At 44.3% G+C, this 14,332-nt stretch overlaps 1 protein-coding gene across 1 annotated transcript in view; it reads left to right on the top strand.

The window, feature by feature from the left end:
- Positions 1 to 14,332, top strand: part of LOC126474527 (protein scarlet-like) — a 392,530-nt gene that overhangs the window by 325,200 nt on the left and 52,998 nt on the right. The window contains exons 12-13 of the mRNA XM_050101997.1: positions 10,702 to 10,837; positions 13,730 to 13,835. Coding sequence (XP_049957954.1) covers positions 10,702 to 10,837; positions 13,730 to 13,835 — 242 coding nt within the window. The remainder of the gene's footprint in view (positions 1 to 10,701; positions 10,838 to 13,729; positions 13,836 to 14,332) is intronic.

Below are 14,332 nucleotides of genomic sequence, written 5' to 3' on the forward strand. Positions count from 1 at the left end.
AAGGAGGAAAGTGTCTGCATTCGTGACTTGTGTTACTCTATGTTCTTAGACTGTTTTGTTCTGTTGCCACATTACTGAGAATTTCCAAATATATCCTGCCTGACAAAAAAAGCGAACCACCCAAAAGACGTGATCGGATGTGAAAGTAACTTCGTACAAGTACACACCATCGGCGGGAATGTAAATGATTGGAGTTGCAGTTCTTTTTGACTGGTGTAAAGTTGTACCTAGTGTGTCCCAGATCTGAGTCGAGGAGCCTAACTGCAGTGTTCGTTAAAACACAATTTTTGCTCATGCAAGAAAACTGACTGCAATGATCGTTCACTTCTCTGAATTCTTAAATAGGTGATGCTTGAGTTTTGTCATTTCACACAACGAAAACACTGCTACAGCGAGAACAACAATTTGGGTGTGCAACAGGTTACACTTGTTATTTTTGGGTTGCCTGGCCTTGGAAAAGTTGTAGGAGAATCAGGTATTTTCTAATACGAGTCAGGACTGAGATTAAAAGTTATTTATTTGCTCTAATGACTGATACAAATCACAGTAAATTCACAGAGAGCAAAGTTCACTAAAACTCAAATCAAATTACTCTAACACAGTGGCGAGACACAAAAATATGTGGAAAACTGTTTGGAGGAAGTGTAGCTAGCTAGATCTGGACAGCTGGCAAGTTAACGATTCAACAGGGTAAGACACATCATTATGAAATTTAGCAACACAAGTTAGTTGCCGAAGTAAGCAAGTAACGAACTGCTCAGAACGTAGATCGCATTGTCGCAATTTTCGCCACTTAAAATTCTCCATATTTGTTACGTGCACTAATAAGCTGCAGACTATGGCCGGTGACGACTTCTTCTCCGTGACAGCCTGGAGGCGAAATGCCTCTGAACGGGAGCCTCCAGACAAATGGTAAGAATCTCAGTTCACAGCCTTCCGCCCTCTACTTTCAATGAACTGTGTATGGAGTGGTCGATTCATGCTGCTGCCAATGTGACAGGCTGGAATATCGCTCATATCACGAATAACAGAGGTGTGTAGCAGAGACTTCCCACTCTTGGTGCACAAAACGCACGTTAACATTGCGAAGTTATTGCCAGACTGTACCAGTGTTTCTGTGATTCGTTGAGCACTTTGTGCCAAACGCAGTGGTGGGGAAAATCAATTTAAATGGATAAACAAAGTTGTGGAGTGAAAGCAACTGTCATTCTCATGCTAGTTGGTAGGTGCACGGCGTCTTGGGCTTTGATGCTCATGCGGAAAGGGCAAAAATGTCAAACTCAGCTATTCTCTGGGGACGACTGTGATACCACAGCCTCCCCCCCCCCCCCCCCCCCCCATGCCCGCAGCTAGGCCAGAGCGCCGACTCTCTCCACAAAAGGATGAAACAGGCAGAAGCCTAACTTCCATGAAAATTGCCGGTCTCGCTGGGGAAATGTACCTCTCCTAATTACACTGGCAGATTGTCCTCTGCCGATAACAGGAACCTGAGTCCATACCGCAAATGTACCACCCAGTGCGAAAAATTCAAAACTTTTCGTCCTAACACACATGAACAGTACTCACATAATAATACCGGTGAAATAGTGGTAAAAATAGAACGATATCAGTTGATGATATATCATAGCACAGTCAGGGGGTAGAGCAAGCACGATAGTGCATTAGTGTTGTACGTGTTTGGTATTTTAAGTAGGCCTGCTTCGCGTGAACAGCGTCAGATATTGAGAGATCACTGTGCAAGACAAGAAGATGACGCGTACTCGTCTGAGACAGCGTTAACAGTTTGAAAGGGACCTCATTTACACTGAGGAGCCGGAGCAGCAGGCACGCCTGCTTAATATCACGTGTAGTGCCCCCACGAGCACATAGAAGTGCCGCTACCCGACGTGGCATGGACTCGACTAATGTCTGCTGGAGGGAACTGACAACGGAGATCTCTTCTGAACAGCACGTTGCAAGGCATCCCAGATGTGCTCAATACTGTTGACGGATGGGGAGTTTTGTGGCCATTGGAAGGATTTAAACTCAGAAGAGTGTTCCTGGAGCCACTCTGTAGCAATTCTGGACGGGGGTGTTGCATTGTCTTGCTGGAATTTCCCAAGTCTGTCTGAATGCATAATGGACAATGAATGGATGCAGGTGATCAGACAGGATGCTTACGTACGTGTCACATGTCAGAGCCGTATCTAGACGTATTAGGGTTCCCATATCACTCCAACTTCCAAGCCATTACAGAGCTTCCACCAGTTTCAACACTCCCCTGCTGACGTGCATGGTCCATGGATTCATAAGGTTGTCTCCATAACCGTACACGTCCATCAGCTCGATGTAATGTGAAACGAGACTCATCCGACCAGGCAACATATTTCCAGTCATCAACAGTCCGATGTTCTTTTTGAAGGGCCCAGACGAGGCGTAAAGCTCTGTGTCGTACAGTCATCAAGGTTACACGAATGGGCCTCCGGCTCCGAAAGCCCATATCAGTGCTGTTTCGTTGAATGGTTCTCACGCTGCTGACACTTGTTAGTGGCCCAGCATTGAAATCTGCAGCAGTTTGCGGAAGGGTTGGACTTTTGTCACGTTAAACGATTCTCTTCAAACGTCGTTGGTCCCGTTCTTGTAGGCTCTTTTTCCGGCCACAGCGATGTCGGTGATTTGATGTTTTACCAGATTCCTGATATTGACGGTACACTCGTGAAATGTTCGCTACCTCGAAGATGCTGTGTCCCATCTCTCGTGCGCCGACTATAACACCACGTTCAATCTCACTTAAATCTTGATGGACTGCCATTGTAGCAGCAGTAACCGATCTAACAACTGCCCCAGCTACGTGTTATGTTTATATTTGCATTGCAGACCGCAGCGCCGTATTCTGCCTGTTTACATATCTCTATATTTGAATACGCATGCCTATACCAGTCTCTTTGGTGCTTCAATGTAGGTCTCTGTTAGAATGGGTGATAGAATCGTACAATGTCCAGACTTGTGGGACAACACCTTGTGCTGGAGTTCTTGGGAATGTAAGGGTAGGCGCACTCGTCATCACTTCACATCTCTGCTTGCCATTTGAGAACAAGTAATAGACACCCTAAAACATACTGTATCGTACTTTAACATTGGTCGATTGGACTAGGGAAAAACCGTCCTATCTGTGGGCTGCAGTTACAACACAACACAAACGGTTGCGTTTGGGGTGATGCCGCGACCAGGAGGTGTGGAGTACTGAAGAATGGTGTCGCACTGTGTTCAGTGATGAATATTGGATATGCTCTGCCCCAGATGACCATCGCTGACGAGTACGTTGGCGATATTGGTAGAATTCCCATTGTACCATTGTTTTGGAGTGGGGCTCCAGCTCTCGGGTGATACACGTCTTCAGAGCGGGAAGTAAGTGTTTATCTCTTTCCGCCATTTCCTCGTGTTGTATAATGGAAATATCTTAGACCCTGTAGCTACAACGTCAATACAGAAACGGGGATTAGCGAGCATGATATCATTATAACAACTACAGTTACGAAAGTTGATGAAGCAATTAAGAAGGCTAGCAAAGTGTTTTTGCTACAAAGAGCAGATAAGCAGTTGTCAGAATGTCACTTAGAAAGTGAAATGCCATTACTTTGGTCCAGTACAACAGATACACCATGAGGAAATGGCGGAAAGAGATAAACACTTACTTCCCGCTCTGAAGACGTGTGTCACCCGCGAGCTGGAGCCTCACTCCAAAACAATGGAACAATGGGAATTCTACAAAGATCGCCAACGTTAGCGATGGTCATCTGGGGTAGAGCATATCCAATATTCATCACTGAACACAGTGCGACACCATTCTTCAGTACTCCACACCTCCTGGTCGCGGCATCACTCCAAACGCAACCGTTTGTGTTGTGATGTAACTGCAGTCCACTGATGGGACGGTTTTTCCCTAGTCCAGTCGGCCAATGTTAAAGTACGATACAGTATGTTTTAGGGTGTCCATTATCTGTTCTCAAATGACAAAGTTTAAGCAGATTGTAGATCATGGTCTGAAGAATTGTGTGTCTAGTGAGTGGATTAAGGGCGGAAAGTATCCTCCATGGCTTAATAACGAGATTCGGAAAACAGAGAGGGAGCAGAAGCTGTACTCTTGGTTCAACAGAGAACGCGCCAGTGACGACAAGCAAAGATTAGTAGAGGCTCGTGCATATGTGAAAGATCTATGCGTGAAGCATGCAGCTACCACCACCATCACACCTTACCAAAACATCTGGTACAGAACCTGAGAAAACTCTGATCCTATGTAAAACTGCTAAATTGGTTTAAGGCTTCCATCCAGTCACTTGTTGACCATTCTGGAGAGGCAATCGAAGGTAGCAAAACTAAAATTTCACGCTCGAGAAATCGAGAACACAGGAGAATCGTACAAACATACCACCGTTAAAAGACTTTCGCATGAACGACATAGTTATAAGCATCCCTGTTGCAGAGAAACAAGTGAAGGAGTTGAAAATAAGTGTCGCAAAGTCCTGATGGGATTTCAGTTCGGTTTTTTAAAGAGCTCTCTGCAAGATGGGCCCCTTACTTAGCTTGCATTTTTCGCGAAACTCTTGCCCAGCAGGAAGTCTCAAGCGTCTGGAAAAAAGAGTAAGTGACTCATGCGTATTAAAAGGGCAAAACAACGGGCAGTCAAAACTACAGACTAATATCCCTAACATCGGTTTGCTGCAGAATTCCACAATATCTTCTCAGTTCGATTATAGATAACGTTCTTAAGACCGAGAAGCTTGTATCCATGAATCAGTAAGGTTTTAGAAGGCACCGCTCGTGCGAAACTAAACTTGCCCTTTTCTCACATGATATACCGCGAACTGTGGATGAAGGGCAACAGGCATATTCCATATTTCCAGATTTCTGGAAAGCATTTGACACGGTGCCCCATTGCAGGGTGCTAACGAAGGAACAAGCATGTGGAATACGTTGACAGATACGTGAGTGGCTCGAATGCTTCTTAAATAATAGAATCCAGTATGTTGTCCTCGACGGTAAGTGTGCACCAGAGATAAGGGTATCGTCAGGTGTCCCCCAGGGTGGTGTGATAGGACCGTTGTTATTCTCTGAATACATAAATGATTTGGCGGACAGGATGGACAGCAATTTGAGGTTGCTTGCTGATGGTGCTGTGGTGAATGATACAGTGTCGAAGTTGAGTGACCGTAGGAGGATACAAGATAATTTAGACGAAATTTGTAGTTGGTGTGATGAATGGCGTCTAGCTCTATATCTAGAAAAACAGAAGCTAATATGGATGAGTAGGGAAGTCAAACCCGTTCGTTCCGATGCTGCATTAGTGGTTTCCTGCTTGACACAGTCACGTCGTGTAAAGATCTGGGAGCAACGTTGCAAAGCGATATGAACGACAAGGAAATGCGAATGGTCTACTGTGGTTTATTGGGAGAATACTAGGAAAATGCGGTTCATCTGTAAAGGAGACCGCATATAGGACGCTAGTGCGACCTAGTCTTGAGAACTGTTTGAGTGTGTGGGATACGTAACAGGTCGAATTAAAGGAATACATCAAAGAAATTCAGAAGCGGGCTGTTAGATTTGTTACTGGTAGGTATAAAAGACACGCCAGCGTTGCGGAGATGCTTCGGAACTCAAATGGGCATAAATTTAAATAGGAATCCCTGGAAGAAAGGCAACGTTCCTTTCGAACAACATTATTGGCAAAATTTAGAGGAACGACATTTGAAGCTGACTGCAGAATGATTGTACAGCTGCCACATACACCTCGCATAAGGACCACGAAGATAAGAAATGAGAAAGTAGGGCTCTTACAGAGGCATATAGACAGTCGTTTTTCCCTCATTCTGTTCGCGAGCGGAACAGGAAAGGAAATGACTAGTAGTGGTACGGCGTGCCCTCCACAAAGCTCCCTAATGTGGATGCGAAGTATCGATGTAGATGTAGATGTGCATGTAGATGTAGACGGAGAGACGCAGCGGTATCAGTCTTGGTCTCATGATGTGGGGAGCTAGTAGGTATGACTGTAGATCTGGGGAGAGGATAGAACGAGTTAATGAGCACAACTACTTGAGTGCATGCATCTAGGCCAGATGGGGGTCTATCCTCATACTACGTCACACTGATAAGTGCGGTTATACTGCCCAGTTCCTTGTAAGTTTGACTTCATTTTGTAATCGCTGAAATAACATAACATACCCTCCAATTTCTTCTTGGCCGTCTGTGCGCTTCTTTGCTTTGGCCGGACAATGTACACTCCTGGAAATGGAAAAAAGAACACATTGACACCGGTGTGTCAGACCCACCATACTTGCTCCGGACACTGCGAGAGGGCTGTACAAGCAATGATCACACGCACGGCACAGCGGACACACCAGGAACCGCGGTGTTGGCCGTCGAATGGCGCTAGCTGCGCAGCATTTGTGCACCGCCGCCGTCAGTGTCAGCCAGTTTGCCGTGGCATACGGAGCTCCATCGCAGTCTTTAACACTGGTAGCATGCCGCGACAGCGTGAACGTGAACCGTATGTGCAGTTGACGGACTTTGAGCGAGGGTGTATAGTGGGCATGCGGTAGGCCGGGTGGACGTACCGCCGAATTGCTCAACACGTGGGGCGTGAGGTCTCCACAGTACATCGATGTTGTCGCCAGTGGTCGGCGGAAGGTGCACATGCCCGTCGACCAGGGACCGGACCGCAGCGACGCACGGATGCACGCCAAGACCGTAGGATCCTACGCAGTGCCGTAGGGGACCGCACCGCCACTTCCCAGCAAATTAGGGACACTGTTGCTCCTGGGGTATCGGCGAGGACCATTCGCAACCGTCTCCATGAAGCTGGGCTACGGTCCCGCACACCGTTAGGCCGTCTTCCGCTCACGCCCCAACATCGTGCAGCCCGACTCCAGTGGTGTCGCGACAGGCGTGAATGGAGGGACGAATGGAGACGTGTCGTCTTCAGCGATGAGAGTCGCTTCTGCCTTGGTGCCAATGATGGTCGTATGCGTGTTTGGCGCCGTGCAGGTGAGCGCCACAATCAGGACTGCATACGACCGACGCACACAGGGCCAACACCCGGCATCATGGTGTGGGGAACGATCTCCTACACTGGCCGTACACCACTGGTGATCGTCGAGGGGACACTGAATAGTGCACGGTACATCCAAACCGTCATCGAACCCATCGTTCTACCATTCCTAGACCGGCAAGGGAACTTGCTGTTCCAACAGGACAATGCAGGTCCGCATGTATCCCGTGCCACCCAACGTGCTCTAGAAGGTGTAAGTCAACTACCCTGGCCAGCAAGATCTCCGGATCTGTCCCCCATTGAGCATGTTTGGGACTGGATGAAGCGTCGTCTCACGCGGTCTGCACGTCCAGCACGAACGCTGGTCCAACTGAGGCGCCAGGTGGAAATGGCATGGCAAGCCGTTCCACAGGACTACATCCAGCATCTCTACGATCGTCTCCATGGGAGAATAGCAGCCTGCATTGCTGCGAAAGGTGGATATACATTGTACTAGTGCCGACATTGTGCATGCTCTGTTGCCTGTGTCTATGTGCCTGTGGTTCTGTCAGTGTGATAATGTGATGTATCTGACCCCAGGAATGTGTCAATAAAGTTTCCCCTTCCTGGGACAATGAATTCACGGTGTTCTTATTTCAATTTCCAGGAGTGTATTACGTTCTGCTCTTCGACAAACGTAGAATATAAACTTTCGTTTCTTGTGTTTTTTATTCTACTATTAATTTGGAGTAACACATGCTACATTTAAAATTGCACATATTCTCCCTATATAAAGACTTATTCTGAGATAAATTAATAAGTTTCCAGGGTCTAATTATTAATGGTATGACCATAATCTTAAGATCACGAGCAGCCTTCCCTTAACGTCTATCGGTTTGCCGTTGACAATAATGTTGTGGGTAAATTTTGCCACAAATTTGACTGCGTATATTGTCATACGTTACTTCGATATTCTTATATAATGGTAAAAATATGCTCTTGGCTCCGAAGCTCTGATTACGCTTAGTGGTAGCTATTCCATATTCATGAATCATCCTCTATAAATTCTATTAGGAAGCTGACGCTTTTCGTAATGTAGCTGCTCAATTCTGATTACGTTTCCGCTGAGCAAAAACACTGCGCCTACAGCGTCAGCCATTCCGAGACTAGTATAATTGCATCTGCTGTTTCCTCTCGCACCGACGAGCGAGCTGAACTAGGACACTGTTCTTGCCGTGGCACGAGTGGTAGCAGCGCGGGAGACATGCGATGGACGTCAATTATGACGTAGCCGAGTCCGTGAATTTTGACCGCAGGCGCGTCTGGGACAAACGCGACGCCACGGAAAGTTGAAATATGGGACGAAAGAAGCAATTCAGATTCATCTGCAGCCAAGGTTCTTACACTGCTACAGCTGCCGCTACAATGGTTACACATTTAGATGTTGGATTGATTCCTGGAGGTGAAAGGACATTTGAGGTTACTGACAGCAAAGTAAAAGGGGTCCAAGAAAAATTCATGCAATCACTTGATGAAGAATTGCATGCTCAATTCAGGATAGGCAACACTGATTGTATCTTCTTTGATGGACGCCAAGATTGCAATAAAGTTCTGTTGGATACAGGTAACTCATCAGTTTACACGTATTGCGAAAGAAGAGCATTAGACTGTTCACTCCGAGCCAGTGGAGGATGTCTTTGCCATTTTACTCCAGAGAAAGTCCGCTGAAGCGATTGCTGGCCATCTTGTGTATTTGTTAGAGAAAAACAGCGTTGATAAAAGGAGTGGTGGTGACTCAACGAATTTTTAATACAAGTTGGAAAGGAGATGTCATGCACAGAACTGAGATAAAGTTGAATCATAAACTCATTTGGTTGGTTTCTGCTCTTCATACCACGAGCTACCTATGCGGCACTTGATCAAGCAGTCTAATGAATAACTTTCTTTAATAACAAGTGGCGTGGTATGAACGACAACATGCTTGTTAGTTAAACAGAACTGAAATAGATCCCTCATTTGTCAGAGTATCCTTTCCAGAGCCAATGTTTCCAATTAGTGACATTGTTGCCAAAACGCTTTCTACAGACCAGGCTTAGCGTTACAGGATAATTCAAGCTATAGGGACAGGTGCACTTGCAGCTGATCTGGCGTTATCATAGATTTCTCCTGTAAGCCACTTTCGGTGGGTAATAACTGTAACTAAAGTTTGTCATACATGAATTTCAAAACATGCCCTTAAAGGTAACAACTTGAAGATGTCAGAACTGCTTGTGGAGTACACTGTTGACGTTTTCTATCCCTGTTGGTTTTCAATCAAATCAAAGCTCTCCTGGATGCAAGGACCCCGCCACATCAAAATGGTTCAAATGGCTCTGAGCACTACGGGACTTAGATCTGAGGTCATCAGCCCCCTGGACTTAAAACTACTTAAACCTATCCAATCTAAGGACATCACACACACACACGTCGATGCCCGAGACAGGATTCGAACCTACGACCGTAGCAGCGGCGCGGTTCCGGACTGAAGTGCCTAGAACCGCTCGGCCACAACGGTCAGCTCCCGCCACATCCTTTATCAACTGAAGCTCCTCAAATCTCAGATGAAGTGAGTAGCAGATAATGTTGTGCGAACAATCCAACGTTCATTGTGGTTCACGTTTAGTAAAATGGTGCTTCAGACACTTTTGTGCTCGGAAAAGCAAGAAGAAAGGATAACAGGGGCCCAAAAGATAGCTGAATCGAGGAATGAAGATGATAATAAGTCAGGAGACCTATCTTTTCGGGGTAGGGAAATACCTGCAGTAAATCCAAATGCAACTTCACTTTTGGAACTGATAGTCTCGTCAAAAAATATATATGAAACTCCACTTTTTGAAAACTCAAAACTTTAGGAATACGAAAGTTTTTTCAAAGGCCAATGATAGTTCCAAAGTGGCCATGTCGTGGACAGTCCATACAGAGGTGTGTGAAAAAAGTAGCAGAGGCCTCTGGCAAAGTGTATCCTCATGAGAAACGAGAATGACACACAGAGGTCAGGAAGCAAGCAGAACGAATCGCAGCAAGACTCGATGAACGTTGTTGGTTGAACCTTTTTACATTTTTAGAAAGTGTTTTCAGAATTTGATAACGGAAACAGAACATATAGGAAATTGTTTTAGTTCACTGAACCAAGTTTTGAGCAAAATTCCCCCTTTTGTAGGAAATTTCAATATACAATATAATCAAGCGCAAATTTACCCAGCTAGAAGTTTATCGATGCCTTAAATTAGGATACTGCACATCAAATGGCACGTTTTTGGACACCATAATTCACAAAAATCACGAACATTATTTTTGCCCTCTAAGATGACACGCCCTGATCTTACAATTCTAAATCTCAGTTTCTCCAGTAAATGAGACCTTACACTGTTGTTCTTTGTTTGCTATGTTCCACCCTTTAAAATGCCAACTGACACTACGTTCTCAAACATGTTACATATCGCTCTATGAAGATGACGAGACACTTTGCTTTCAAACTTGGTGCATATCTCTCTATGAGGATGGGGAGAGAGGGTTTCATGTTGTGGCTATATGCGGCATTGCTGTGTTAACAACGTTGTGTTCAGGTTTCATACCAGCTGCTCGAACTAGTGCATATTTTGTAATGTTTCCCTGATCTACGAGAGCCGCTGTATATTGAGGGTCGGCGCGGTCCACAGCTGCCGGGTCAGGTGCTGGAGCCGGTGCTGTTCGTGGTGGTGGCGTACTGGCTGGTCGGCCTGCGGAACACCGTCTACGCCTTCACCATGACCGCCCTGATAGCCGTGCTCACGCAGAACGTCTCCACCGCCTGTGGTGAGTACTCTTCACGGCGCCACGTGTGCCTTTCTACACAATAGACTTAAATCAGTTGAATACTAATGGGCCGATACGAGATAACTGCTGCCAACACACCCACAAGCTCGAACGTAGGCTTCCGCGTCCGCAGCCGTTTCCAAAAATTCTTTTCAAAGTACGGTTCGTGACAACGGCATCACATTGTTTCATATATCAACGTTTCGATCATTGTTGTGAGAATGCAATCGGGGTGATGTACTTACTTGGCACGGTTGCCGTAGCGTTGGTCTGTACAAAACATGAGGACGCGTTCGCACACCGAAAACTTTGTTCTCTGGAGACTGGTTTGATGCGGCTCTCCATAATAGTCACTCCTGTGCAAACCTCTTTTTCTCTCCATAACTACCTCAGCACACATCCATTTGAATACGCTTCCTGCTGTCAAGCTTTGTTCTTCCCATGTAATTGTTACCCCAATCACCAAATTTAGATTCCCCGACGTCTCAGAAAGAGTTCTGTCAACTGCTCCGTTCTTTTCGTCAAGTTGTTCCTTTGCCTCGATTTTCTCCTAATTTGGTTTCTGTAACTCCTCATCAGTTACTCAATTTACTCTTGTAACATACAGATATGTTCTGTGAAATCACATTTCGAAAACACCTATTCTCGTTTGGACTTCTTATCACCCATGTTTCTCTTCAAAACAAGACTACACTCCAGACAAACACTTTCACAAAAGACTTACTTACACTTAAATTTTTATGCTGTGTAAATAAATTTTTCTTTTTCAGAAACGAATTTCTTTTTTGCTGCCAGTTTGTATTTTGTACCCTCTCGTCAGCTATTTGGTTCCACCCAAATATCAAAACGGATCTACTACTTTTCGTTTGTCATTTCTTAATCTAATTCCCTCAGCAACGCATGATCTGATTCGCCTACCTTCCATTACCCTTGTTATACTCTTACTTGTCCTATAAACTCTTTTCAAGACCCTATCCACTACGTTAAATTGATATTCCAAGATCATTGGCGTCTCTGTCGGAATTACATTGTCATTAGCAAATCTGAAACTCTTTATTTTTTCTCCCGGAATTTTAATTCCCTTTCGAAATTTATCATCGGTTTCCTTTACTACCCGGATAATGTTTTTGGTATAGCCACATGAATTCATAACGAAACATACTGTGACAAACAGTGCTGTCTCTATGTGAAAATGGTGAATGAGTTTGTGTTTTGTAACTAAAAGCAGATTATACAGTGAAATGTAACAACATTTTATCTTACGCTACATGAATATGTAGATTCTCGGAACAAAACTTTGACTGTTCCCTCAAGTTCCATCACGGAAATCAGAGTAACGCAACAGGCGATCATGAATCCGTCTGTTGAAAGTGCTACAGCCGTTGGATGATGAACGGTTTCTTCAAAATCTGGCAAATAAAAATGAAACGATTTAAAAATATTACATTAATTTAGTGGTTGACCTGTGTAGCCTAATTTTCTTTTGAACAACAAAGAACATCAGTGCGTTGATGTGAGTTTCATGCGATATACAATATATCAACATGAAACATTTTGTTAGGATAAGATATCGTTGTTTGATTTCCATGTAAAGATGGTGTCACATTCCGTGTTTCAGGATAAAGGAACTTTGGTAATGTGCTATTGTAAGTAAATAATGCAATGAAAAGTGGCTCAACATTCCAATTTTTATTGCGTGATTCGTAGATTTCCGGGAAAACAGCGATTATTTCAATCTGAGGCACTATGAAAATCAAATTCACGTATCATGTCATCATACAGATGTAATGAAGCTATCTGATGAAGATTTGTGTCCTTGACACTGATGTTTGCAAGTAATAATAAAATTATTTAAATACTGAATCGGTTTTTTAATTGATAACTCTTACCAGAGTAAACTTTCCGTACGGTTCTTACCATGATTTATCTTTCTAAGCCTATCAGTTTCATTATTTTGACTACGTTTACTATAGATGTGATGTACTATAATATTCGCGTTTCTATGTTATTTAACTCTACTCAGGATTTAGTTCTTATTATTGTGTGGAATGCTTTCCCTAGGTCCCCAAGTGCTGTGATAGTATCCAGATTTTTTTCTTCACCGTTCTTTCTATTATTATACGTAAGTTCAGACCTGCTTTTGTGTTATCTTTAGCTTTCGTGAAATTTTTTCTGGTATTCTGTATATTATTTCCTTTTAGAAACATGGATTGGCCAACTGATATTTCGAAAGTTACCACGTTTATACTTCCGTGTCTTCTTTGGCAGAGTAATGATAGCTCTTTTACGTTAATTTGGTGGTAACCACTCTGTTTCACTGATATACGTCAATTTACTGATTATGACAGCTCTCGCTGAGTTTCGTACCATGATACACAATTTATCGAATCATGATAGTTCACACTCGAATCATTATTTGTTCTTTCAAACACTATTTGTACTATAGCATTACCTAATTCGTTCTACCATCTCTCGCATCTTGCCGAGAGACCACTAATCAAAGTCATGCATCCATTTTACGTATTCCTTTCATTGTTTATTCTGCAGTGTAGAGGATTTGTACACCCACTAGGTAGGTTAGCATATCTGCTATCTCATTTTGTAAATTTCTGTTGAATTTTCAGTACACGGAGTCTAATCTGACCTCGGATCGCCTCTTTTCCAGTTTCTTTACAAGTCTCTCCCACTCATTCTTACTTTAACCGACCACAGACTGGGCTGCTGCTGTCATAACTCTCGCCCCCACGCTTCCGCGGATACGTCCCTGCCCACACGTACATTGCTGCGTCTAGGCGTTGTCCCTGGTGAGAGATATAAAACCTGTAAGATATTGTTTACGGCTCCTCGGACAGAGGCTAACAATGGGCAGTTACAGATGTTTTCCGTTCGCAGGCTGGTTCTTCGCTGCGGCCTTCGAGTCGGTGTCCATCGCCATGACGTATCTGGTGCCCTTCGACTACGTTCTGATGATCACCTCCGGCGTCTTCATTAAACTTGGGTACGTGCGCTGCTGCAGCCACACGTTGCTGTCGACCTGATTACCTTTCACAAAACTGTCCACAACGTGTAAAAGTTTTCACAAAGTGGGCTAAATCGCCAACTAAGGTAAAAGGTGTTTAGTTAATCGACTATATATGAGTTGAAAATTGTATTTGTTTTAATGTCAATTATAAAATTTGTATTCCCCAACACACTGCTGGCTGTCAAAATTGAAAAAAAAAAAAAAAAGACATGAAGATGGCATGAACTAGCGTCAAGTGGCATGAAATGTACTACGTGCTTGAATATGCAAATGTTGGCTTTTCACGGCAATCACACCAAGTAGGAAGGACTACATCTACACTACATCTGCCATCTACACTGCCCAATCACATTAATGTGGCCTCCTATCAAAAGCCTGAGTAACCACTTTTTGCAGCAGGAGGCATGCAGGAAGAGAGTCAGTGAGGTTCTGGAAGGTACCGACAGAGATGTGGAGTGATGCCGGCTCCAGTG

Source organism: Schistocerca serialis, chromosome 4 (assembly GCF_023864345.2).
Source record: "Schistocerca serialis cubense isolate TAMUIC-IGC-003099 chromosome 4, iqSchSeri2.2, whole genome shotgun sequence".
NCBI classification, from domain to species: domain Eukaryota; kingdom Metazoa; phylum Arthropoda; class Insecta; order Orthoptera; family Acrididae; genus Schistocerca; species Schistocerca serialis.